This window comes from Halichoeres trimaculatus, unplaced genomic scaffold, assembly GCF_033239565.1.
Source record: "Halichoeres trimaculatus isolate MK-OKI-2021-1 unplaced genomic scaffold, fHalTri1.1 fHalTri1_scaffold_13, whole genome shotgun sequence".
Taxonomy (NCBI): domain Eukaryota; kingdom Metazoa; phylum Chordata; class Actinopteri; order Labriformes; family Labridae; genus Halichoeres; species Halichoeres trimaculatus.
The window spans coordinates 27,305,918-27,316,033 of record NW_027437191.1 but is presented as its reverse complement, the minus strand read 5'-3'; the positions used below and the strand labels follow the sequence as shown (position 1 = coordinate 27,316,033).

General features: G+C 40.4%; 1 protein-coding gene across 1 annotated transcript; it reads right to left on the bottom strand.

The window, feature by feature from the left end:
* Nucleotides 1-2,062: 2,062 nt before the first annotated feature.
* On the bottom strand, nucleotides 2,063-9,895 carry LOC141801643 (sterile alpha motif domain-containing protein 12-like). Its single transcript, XM_074684769.1, has 4 exons — nucleotides 9,793-9,895; nucleotides 3,420-3,566; nucleotides 3,149-3,289; nucleotides 2,063-2,876 (listed from the first exon to the last, which is right to left on the bottom strand). Exons 2-4 carry the CDS (start codon nucleotides 3,538-3,540, stop codon nucleotides 2,860-2,862), a joined length of 279 nt encoding a protein of 92 aa, XP_074540870.1. The 5' UTR covers nucleotides 3,541-3,566; nucleotides 9,793-9,895; the 3' UTR covers nucleotides 2,063-2,859.
* Between the last annotated feature and the right edge of the window lie 221 nt (nucleotides 9,896-10,116).

Sequence of the window (10,116 nt, the reverse complement as noted above, 5' to 3'; positions counted from 1 at the left end):
CCAACGAAGCATGACGCAACGAAGCGTGACGCAACGAAGCGTGGCGCAACGAAGCGCGACGCAAAGCACCACTATGCAACTAGCTAGATGCAACGTAACACAACCCAGTGTAATACTTACATGATTCAAAGTAACATGATTCAAAGTAACATGATGCAACGTAGCACAGCGCAATGTAGCACAGCGCAATGTAGCACAGCGCATGTACCACAACGCAACGTATTACAATGCAACTTAGCACTATGCAAGTAACTAGATGCAATGTAACACAACCCAGTGTTATACTTGCACAATGCAATGTAACATGGCCCAAGATAACAAGACTCATCATAATGTAACTTGATTTTACACAGCTCAGAGTTACACGGTGCAACGTTTACAGCATAATGATAACGGCAGAATGTTAATGGCGTAATGTTAACGTAATGTTAACAGTGTAATGCTACACAGCGCAAGTTAGCACACATTGCTATGGAAAGCAACACAGACAGACAGCCACAATCAGAAGTAAAGCACCAACCTGTTGGGTTTTTTGGTACTGCAGCTTTGTCACGTTTACTAGACTTAGATAATGACTTACAACAGGACAGTTCACTCCTCTCTTTGCTGACAAAATTTATGAACACAACCCCCATTTTGATATTCAGTTTTCTCAGACTTGGGTCTTTTTGAAACTGAATCTGCATTTGTGTGTTTAGAGCTGAGTTTCTGTGCTCCTGTCAGGGTCAGCGGTGTATTTCATCACCCTGCCCTCTCCATCAGAGAGAGGGATTTACATCAGTGCTGAATCAGCCCTCCTGCAACCACGCCCTGCCAAATCAAATGTCACACCATCTCCAGGGGTATTAATCACACTCAGTAACACACAGCGGCAGAAATAAACACACAGAAACATAAATAATGGGAGAGGAAAGGTCACCTGGTAGAGAGTTTGTTATTTTGGATCAGCGTGTGACTGCAAACATGTACTCAGACGCGGTTTGTCTCGACAAGAATAAAAACGTGTTGTTTCATGTCCCTCACAGCACATCGCTTTTCCTCATTCCTGTGTGTGAGAGAGGGAGGCTGTTTCTGTGCCAGACATTTATCTTTTCTTTTTATGAAGCAGGTCTGAGAAATTTCTGTTTGGATCCAGCTTTTGGCATCATATGATCATAAAACCAAGATAATAAAAGTTAAATACTTGTGCTGCCTTTTTGCTCTTGTTCAGTCTCATGTGGTAACTAAATCTCACCCTCCTTTTACTCCTACAATTGCAGTACATGGCGCAGAAGAAAGTATATTCCAAGTATTTTATTCCTAAACTTTAGATTAAGGATTTAACATAAAGGAATAAACTAAATACTGCAAGGTGGTCCTGCTGATAAAGTTTCTATCTCTCATTTGCTTACATGCTCACGTCTAATACTTCAAGAAAAAAAAATAACAATAATAAAAAATTATTTATTATAAAAAAAATTATATATTTTAAAAAATTATACATTTTGAATTATATATAAATATATATATATATATATATATATATATATATATATATATATATATATATATATATATATATAGGTATCTGAGCTTTAACATTCAAAACATTGTTACTTTTATATCTTATTTTTATAAAAAAAAATATATAAAATTTGGCAGCCTGCTTGGATTACCTTCGCTGCCCACCAGAGGGGCATGGCCCAAAGGTTGGGAATCACTGCTGTATGGTATATGGTGAATAGACAGTACTGATATAGCACTTTCTCTGCACTTAGAGGGCTGTTATACTGTATGTGGAGTTCTTCTTTTCACAACACTTTTCTTCACTGATGGCAGAAAAGGCTAAAACCCTAATCCCATGTGGACTGCAGTGTGAGAGAAAAAAGGCAAGGCAACTCATATCAAGTAGATATAACAACTGAGAATGTATCTGCCAGAGACAAATTATGAGAATGCTACACAGCAGGGTTGAAAATTTACCAAAAAGTACTTTTATTCAACCACATCTACACAAGTGATGGCTTAAAAAACATTTTGAAACATTTGTGACCATTCTATGTAACAGAAATGTATGTTGGAATTGATAAAAGCAGATTAACATCAGGTACAGCATAAGAAATTTTGAGGACCACTTGAGTGAAGGACATAAGCGAATGTCTTTAACTTGCAGTCAGTCTAAAAATGTCACTTAAATCAAATTGTCAAAAGAGTATTAAAATACAAAAGCTCCAAATCCAAAAGGTGCCAGATAAACATTCAGTGATTTTCAGTCAAAAAATGAAAAACAAGAAAAACTTTCAATACAAGACAGTTGTTTTAAACCGTCAGCTGAAATGTGGAGTTAGTTTCAGTCGGTTTGATGTGCAACTTGAAACATCAGGATAGTTTTAATCCTGCTTTACAGTTAAAACACAAAAAGTTAAACGTGAAAAGTTATTTGCTTTAGCATGTCACCAACAAATAAAAAACTTAAAAGCCCTGACCTGCAGCTGAAGCCATCATGAACTTTACAAGAAGATTAACCACAGCAACTGAAACAAGATGAAAACTTAACATCTTTGTATTCTCATGTAGTCATTGACATAAATCAGACCTAAAAGGTGAACACACAAACTGCTTTAAGAGCAGCTAAAAATGTACCACGAAGACAGTTCAAAGACAGAGACTAATGGACAGCAAGGATCAGAAAAAGATGCTCCGACAAAAACTAATCTCATCCGTCTGCTCCGATCACATTTCACACAGGAAATAGGTTTCTTTCTCTCGTCTCTCCTCATTGATTCTTCTGTCTCTTCACCTTCTTGTTATTTCCATCCTTCACATGGACGAATGGATGGATGGGAAATAAGAAAGTGTGCTGTGGATATCCATTTCCTGTTATGGAGCAAAACACTCTGAAGAGGAGAAAAGAGGAGAAATAAAACACGAGTAAGCAGCTGCTTTCTTTAAATTAACTTGGTGCCTGCATATGAGTGTTAATCCTGAGGACTTCCTTGGTTGGAGGATGTTTAATTAGCTCTCTGATTAAATCTCAATGTAAAGACCAAACTGCTGCAGCTGAATATTTTCACATATCTCAAATGCAGCTAGTTTCTACTTCTTTCTTTGAGTTTGTCAGTTTTTTTTCAGAGCTTCACCCTGAAGGTAATGTCACGTTGCTTCTCACCCGAGCAGATGTCGTTGAGTTCATCGATTTCTTCTTGAACTCTGAGGAGGAGGAGGTCCTGCAAGATTTCCTGCTGCTGCTCCTCTGCCTCCACACCAAGAAGCTCCAGGTGATGATCCTTCAGTCTGAGCAACGCACGGCCTGAAGACAGGTGAAATGACACAAGATTCTCGCAAGAGTTTCAAAAACTGGCTGTGCAGGACGTGGAAACCAGTACGAATACATCTGAAAAGGCTGAAATTCAACATTTACTTGAGTGTACAGGTTGTACCTGAAATAGCGTGTTTAATTATAGCTTTCTGAAGTGTCCCCATGTGGGCTGGAAACTGATCCTGCACCCACTCCAGGACTTCCTCCACAGACCACAGTGACACTCTCTTTGACAGCACCATCGCCGAGATGCCACATTAGCTACAGCCTGGAGAGGAAACCAGAAAGTTTATTAACACTAGACAATCTGTCAGGGGATAAAACTTAAGATAATGCTTTGAAATACATTGTGTATGCCTGAGACTCATTTGTGTTTTACAGTTTCTTTTAGCAGATACTTTTGTCCAAAGCGATGTACACCACAAGGAAGAATTTTGGCAGAAGGGAAAACCTAGTTAGTGGCACAAACTGCTACAAGATATTTGGCTGCAGATCCTGCCATAGTGCAAGAATTTTTTGTTTGATTTTTCCCATGTAGAATAATATTTACATAACTAACCACAATTAATCAGTGCAACAATGTAATTCAACCTTCAGTATCAGTGCTAAATGTTCACTACGAGCTGGGTCCGAGACCTTCTGACTCATTCTACACTGCAAAAAACTGTAGTTTTATCAATTATTTTTTTATTTTTTTGAGTAAAAATTGTCTTACTACACTGAAGAAGAGCCACATTCAACGTATCAGTCCAAAAAATGTCTTGTTTCAAGTTTTTTAAAGATAAAAATTTGGTCTGAATTGCTTGTAAAAAGTAAAAAAATCTGCCAATGGAACAAGAAAAAATTGGCTAGAAAATTTGCTTGAAACCAGAATAATGTCTTCATACAAGAAACTTTTCTCTTGTTCCATTGGCAGTATTTTTTTAGACTTGTTTTAAGCAATTCAGAACTCATTTTTGTCTTTGAGTAACTTGAAATAAGACATTTTTCAGGACTAATTAGGTGAATATGGCTCATATTAAGTCTTAAAAGACATTTCCCACTAAAAATAAGACAAAAACACTTGATGAGATTTCGTTTTTTTGCAGTGTACCCCTGCCAACAAAAAGGAGAAGGGCCAGATTAAGTGTAAGTGAACAGATGAGTCTTCAGACATCTCTCTAAAGTAGAAAGGGACTCTGTGGATCGTAGGGCTGGGCGATTATGGCAAAAATAAGAATTATTATTATTTTAAGTGATATTGAAATCACAATTAATAAACACAATTATTCATTTATTCAAAAACTTCAGTACTGATTTAAACACAACTTTAAGAACCAGCAAGTGGCACATACAGTATTATTAATACACATAAGTCAAACACACTTGCTGTGGCTGCACATGGAACACAGAAAAGCCATGAAGCACAGGAACTTGCATACATCTACACTGTGTGGCATAGTAATTGTTTTTCTTCGATTATATTGTTTTTATGATTGTCAGATGGCAAAATTGAAATCACGATTAAAATCCAATTAATTGTCCAGCCCTAGTGGATCGTATAGAGTTAGGTAATTCTTCCACCATTTGGGTACAACAGAGGAGAAGAGTCTGGCTAGAGATTTAGAGCCATGCTGGGCTGGGAGCACCAGGTGTTTTTTACAAGCAGAGTGTAGATCCAGAAGGAGTGTAGACCTGGATGAGGGACCCCAGGTAGGAAGGAGCCGTTCTTGTCAGTGTTTTGTAAGCCAGAAGAAGAGCTTTGAATTTGATTCGAGCTGCTACTGGAAGTGAAGAGAGATTAACAGCGTGGTGTCGTGCTGTTTTGGGTTGGTTGAGGAGGCCTGCTAGGAGGGAGTTGTAGTAGTCAATGTGTGAAATCACAAGGGCCTGAACCAGGAGATGTGTGGCCTGTTGTGTCAGGTAGGGTCTGATCTTCCAGATGTTAGAGAGGGCATATCTACACAACCCAGCAGTTAAAGCCACATGATCATGACACCCAGATTTCTGGCAGAGTTTGGGGACACAATTTGATTGGAATCAAGAGGGACATTGATCTGTGGTTGATCTGCAGTCAAACAAACAAACAAACAAAAAAAAAAACTTCATAGCCTCATGTAAAAAAACCCAACAGGTTTTACAGCAAAACTAAAAGATTACAGCCTCGTTCAGGAAATATCTTAGCCAGAGCACAAATGGCTAGGTGATCTGGGTTGCCCCCTCAGGCGGGTGGCCTCGGTTTGGGTCCAGCCTGTGGCCTGTTTCCTGTAAGTCATTCCCCACTCTCACCATGTTTCCTACTCTGTCCACTGACCTATTTCCTTACAGGCATAAAAAGCCCCAAAAATATTTTTTAAAAAAAGAAAACAGCTCAGCCACCATCTGGCGGTTGCTCCACATTGCAACCAGGGCCTTGAAAAAAGATAAGAGAGAAGTATAATCGCTAATCCTGGTACCTGTGTTCTTTTTCTGTTCTTACATAAACAGTAATATTTTTCTACTCTTCTATATTTCTTTAAATTTGTAATTTCCTGTTTTTATTATCGTTCTTTTATTATTATTATTATTTTAGTTTAGTAGTTTTATAGATTATTTCTTTGCTGTAACTATGCGTCTTGCTAAAAATCTTATAAAGTTAGAAGGCCAGTTTGTTTCCATGTCTAATGGAGCCACATTTGTAAGGAAAATGCATTTATTGGATGAGCAGTAAAGCTGAGTATGTGGGCTGCACTCTAAAAAAATTGCTAAATCTCCTCTGCCGATGGGAAACACCTGATTCTGCATGATTTTTGATTTTTTTTTGCCCTTTTTTCCAGCACTTAATTTAACAACCTGAACATTTTAACAAAGACCCAAGCCCAGTGCACTGACTCCCCCTGTTACAGAAAGGTGAAATCAACCAATTCAGAAAAAAGTTGAGGGAAAAAGTACTTTCTTCTTCAGCTCATTTGGCTCTCCTCCCGGCCGTATCCTCCAGGGCTGAGCTGCTATAGGGCAGAAACTGCTAAACTGTTGATGTGACCTTTTCAGAGGGCCAGTCTGGTTATTGGGTTATAAATACAGGAATGTAATATCCTGTGTTAATTAAGGAGGGGCGCGTGATTGGCGGGGGCAGTAACGAGGTCCCGGTGGAGTAATTGACATACAGAAAGTGAAGACCTTTACAGCGGGGTAAAGACTCCGAGGAGACTGAGCTGAGGAGGGTAAAGAAAACCTCAGTGTGGTCTATAACGTTTGTTTTATGCCTTTGGGCAGCATTTTTAAACTGTTCACACACGGGGTCTGTATCTGCAGGAGAATAATGTGACAGTATACAGCCTGTTTTATCAGCCCTGAACCGTTTCATTTATGTTCAGTCTGCCTTGTCACAGCCTGAGGAGGACCTGTAAACACAAGCAATATGTAGTAACAAGCAGGCTGGAAAATTGGCTTTTTGTACCCCTTACTTCAAATGTAACTGCATGATAACTAATATACATACAGGGTATAATCAAAACATATCTCTCCATGCTGCAATTTCTTCTAGTTTCTGCTCCTCTGCCAACTTCAGCCTCTAGTTTGACAGTTTTATTCAGCTTCAGGGAAGCCAAGTTGAAGTGTGTGAGTGGGCAATTTAGTCGGTGTTCTTGGCAACTTGGTTTCACAAACAGCTGGAAGGTAGCTTGGAGAGTGAAGCCCTCCACCAAGGTCAAGAGTTGAGTTTTCTATCATATGAATATTTTAAGAAAAATCTATAATAACATAATGTCAAAATGTGTCTGAAGCAATATCCTCAAGGTTTCTCATGATTATGCAATAACACGATGCACTAAACATCGAAAAAGTTAAAATGGCATCTTAGAAGAGTCTTCTGCTTTGGGGAGCTCCGAGAAGGGAAGAGGATTCAACTTTCCTCCTGCATGAAGCTTCAGTTGGATTCAGCAATGTGCACTTTGTTCGCGGATGTGAAGCTCTTTTCTAATGCCGCGGCCACACCAAACGCGAACACGCGAATTTACTCGCGCGAATGGCCTGTCACGCGCCGCGTGAACGCCCGAGTCTCGCCGCTGGACTTTTTTGACAAGCTGAGGCGCGAACACGCGAATGCGCGGTACTGTGCATGCGGAGTTCATTTAAAGACCGAAAGTCCAACAGAGCAGCTGAAAAACAATGAACTGTGGTTTCCAAAGCATGTCAGGAGAGTGTGTGAAAGCTTTGGAGATCACAATCAATGCCTGCTGCCTCTCCCTGGTAATCCACCAGCCCTGCTTGGCTGTTCCCTGCGATCTCATCCCCGATCCCCCGAACCTCCGATCCCCGTACCCCCGACCACCCGAACCCCCGACCCATGTTCCCGGAGGTCTCCCTGGGGATAATGAAGGGATGGAGGAAAGAGAGGAGCACAGAGAACTTCCATCTTTTCCCTGGCTCTGCCCCTGCCCCGCACTTTTCTCCTCTCTATCAGGCTCAAAACTCCGCTGAGGGAAACACAGTCGGACTCAGTGATAGCCCGTGCAAGCAAATCCAGCTGGGAACGAATGTTTTCAGAACTTACATTCAAAACCTGTCTCCTCAGAGACTTTCAACCAAGCCTGCTCCTTTTTTTCTGGTCTCTGTAGAGTACACACCACGTATCGTATAACTCTGGATGATGACACACCGCACAGATTGTTTTCTCCTCCATCCTCCGGCGGAGTTGGACCCGGAGCAGGCGGCAGTTGCCCCCCAACGTTGTCAAAACAATGACTTCGTGGGGGAATATTTTGAACTCGAGCGAATTCGCGTCTACCGCTCAAACGCGTGAACGCTCCAAACTCGCCGCGCCAAACGCGCGAATCGCGCCGCCAGAGGCGAACCGGCGGCTAAACGCGCCTTTGCATAGACTTTGTATGTAATCGCGCCGCAAATTCGCGTTTGGTGTGGCCGCACCATAAGGATGGGCCTTTCCAGCTCAAGTACAATATGATAGTCACTGGCATCAATAGATTAATAACTATAATTGAATTGATATTAAAAAGTAACATTTTATCACCATGCTCAGTGTTCTCTGCAGTTTTCTATGCTCCTGAATCTCGCAGACTGTTGCTATTTTTTCTGTTTTTCTTTTTTCTTTCCTTTCTTTTGCGGTCTGGTGCAGTCCCCATTTTTCTTCGCTTTCTAAGAAACCAGCTCTAAGCCATGCTACTGCCACCATGCATTTTGCTTTTCAATTAAGTAGTATATGTTCAAGGCTTTGAGAACTATGACCCATCCTTAGCTGCTAGCTACCCAACCAGAACTTGGGCTCAGCCTTCGTTACCACTGATAGCTCCAAGCTACAAATGGATCCACTGACTCGTGCCACCATCTGCTGCTGGCCACTAGTCTTCTTAAATCAAGGAGTCTTCCCAATGGAATCAGCACTCCACAAGATGTATTTACTTAATATATCCCTGTTGTCTTTGAATGCACTATTATGACCGAGTTAAAGAAAAAAGTTTTGCCTTTGGATTGGTTCTTGTTCTACTTTTTTATCTAGCATGGTTTGTCTCTATGGTGGCTTGCTTCCTTGAGCGCCATCTGCTGGTTAAGAAAACAAACAAACAAAAGAAAAACAATGCAATCTCCTATCTGCTTTTCATAGTGGTATAATGATCACAGCTCACTTAAATGTTGAGATATCAGGTATCAAAAGTACGCATATTACAAAATCTATAGTAAATGACACAATCCGTACATTTACTCACTTTAAAGCAAATACAGGACTATATTTGACATCTAACAGACCACCTGATTTTCAATCGTACCGACCTCATATACTAAACTTATCCATGAAATATTCCCAAGTTGCAGGCTGCACAAGCATCACAAGCATCCCTAGGTGTAATCCTACCATCTTGTGGAGCATTGCAGAACTACTAAATCTCTTGTGCAACCCCAGATATTCTCCTTTTAAAAAAAAAAGCCTCAGATCAACACTTAAAGGCTCAGTTTACGTCTTTAATCTGCAGCGCAATGATGCAAGCAGTCCTTGCTGCATTCTTGCAGGAGATTTTTTTAGGCCTATTACTGTTCAAAACAAGTTGCAGCTTGATGTGTTAGCAAAGAAATGTCTCATAAAGAAGAGCCTTTCAACTTTAAAATACTTTTCAGCATCGATACATTTTGAACTTTATCCTTACAATCACGATCTAATGCTGTGTTCTTACAAAGCAGCTTAAAGGTCAGTTAAGTGCTTGCTAATGTTGAAGTTGGCACCTGTGTAAATTCTTTCTTTCTTGATATCTTTATACCGAATTAAGCATCCACTATCAAACATCTTGTATTCCTAACAACAGATGTAGGCTACCTCTAACTGCTGATAGTCTCTGCTGTAATCATTGACATTCTGAATAGTTTAGTGAGTCCTGAGGAAAAGAGAAACGACCCGCCCAGGAGCGTGACAGTAACCCATCAACAGCTGTCTCTCAAAGATACATTTCAGTCCTACAAGACTTCAGAACCAAATTAAAAAACCGAGAAAGTTAGTAAAGAGTTTCGTTAGGTTGTGTTTTTACCTTTTTCCGGTTCGCTTCAGGCTGATAAAATATTAATGGCGACCCTTATCTGTACCTGTCGGCTCCATGAAGTGTAACAGTAAGTGTACACCTTTTTCCTGTCCCCGCCCACTGAGCACGCGCGCTCTCGATACATCCGTATTCCGCACACGCGCTGCACAGCTGTTTGTGCTGCCTTCAGGTACAGTTTGAAATATTGAGGTCATTACACTGCTTAAGCAAATTAAATGAAAAGATACTACCACCGGTCATTTTTGGAAGCTTACAAGAAAAAAATGCTAGATAAAAAGTTTTTTTTTCTTCCTAGATCTTGGGAATTTTTTT

What these genes read in the sequence shown, in the direction of transcription:
- LOC141801643 (XM_074684769.1), bottom strand. Translation starts at nt 3,540, where the DNA reads ATGGTGCTGTCAAAGAGAGTGTCACTGTGGTCTGTGGAGGAAGTCCTG. An exon ending in AATTAAACACGCTATTTCAG is followed by an intron (nt 3,290 to 3,419) that starts GTACAACCTGTA and finishes ACCTGTCTTCAG; the next exon opens with GCCGTGCGTTGCTCAGACTG.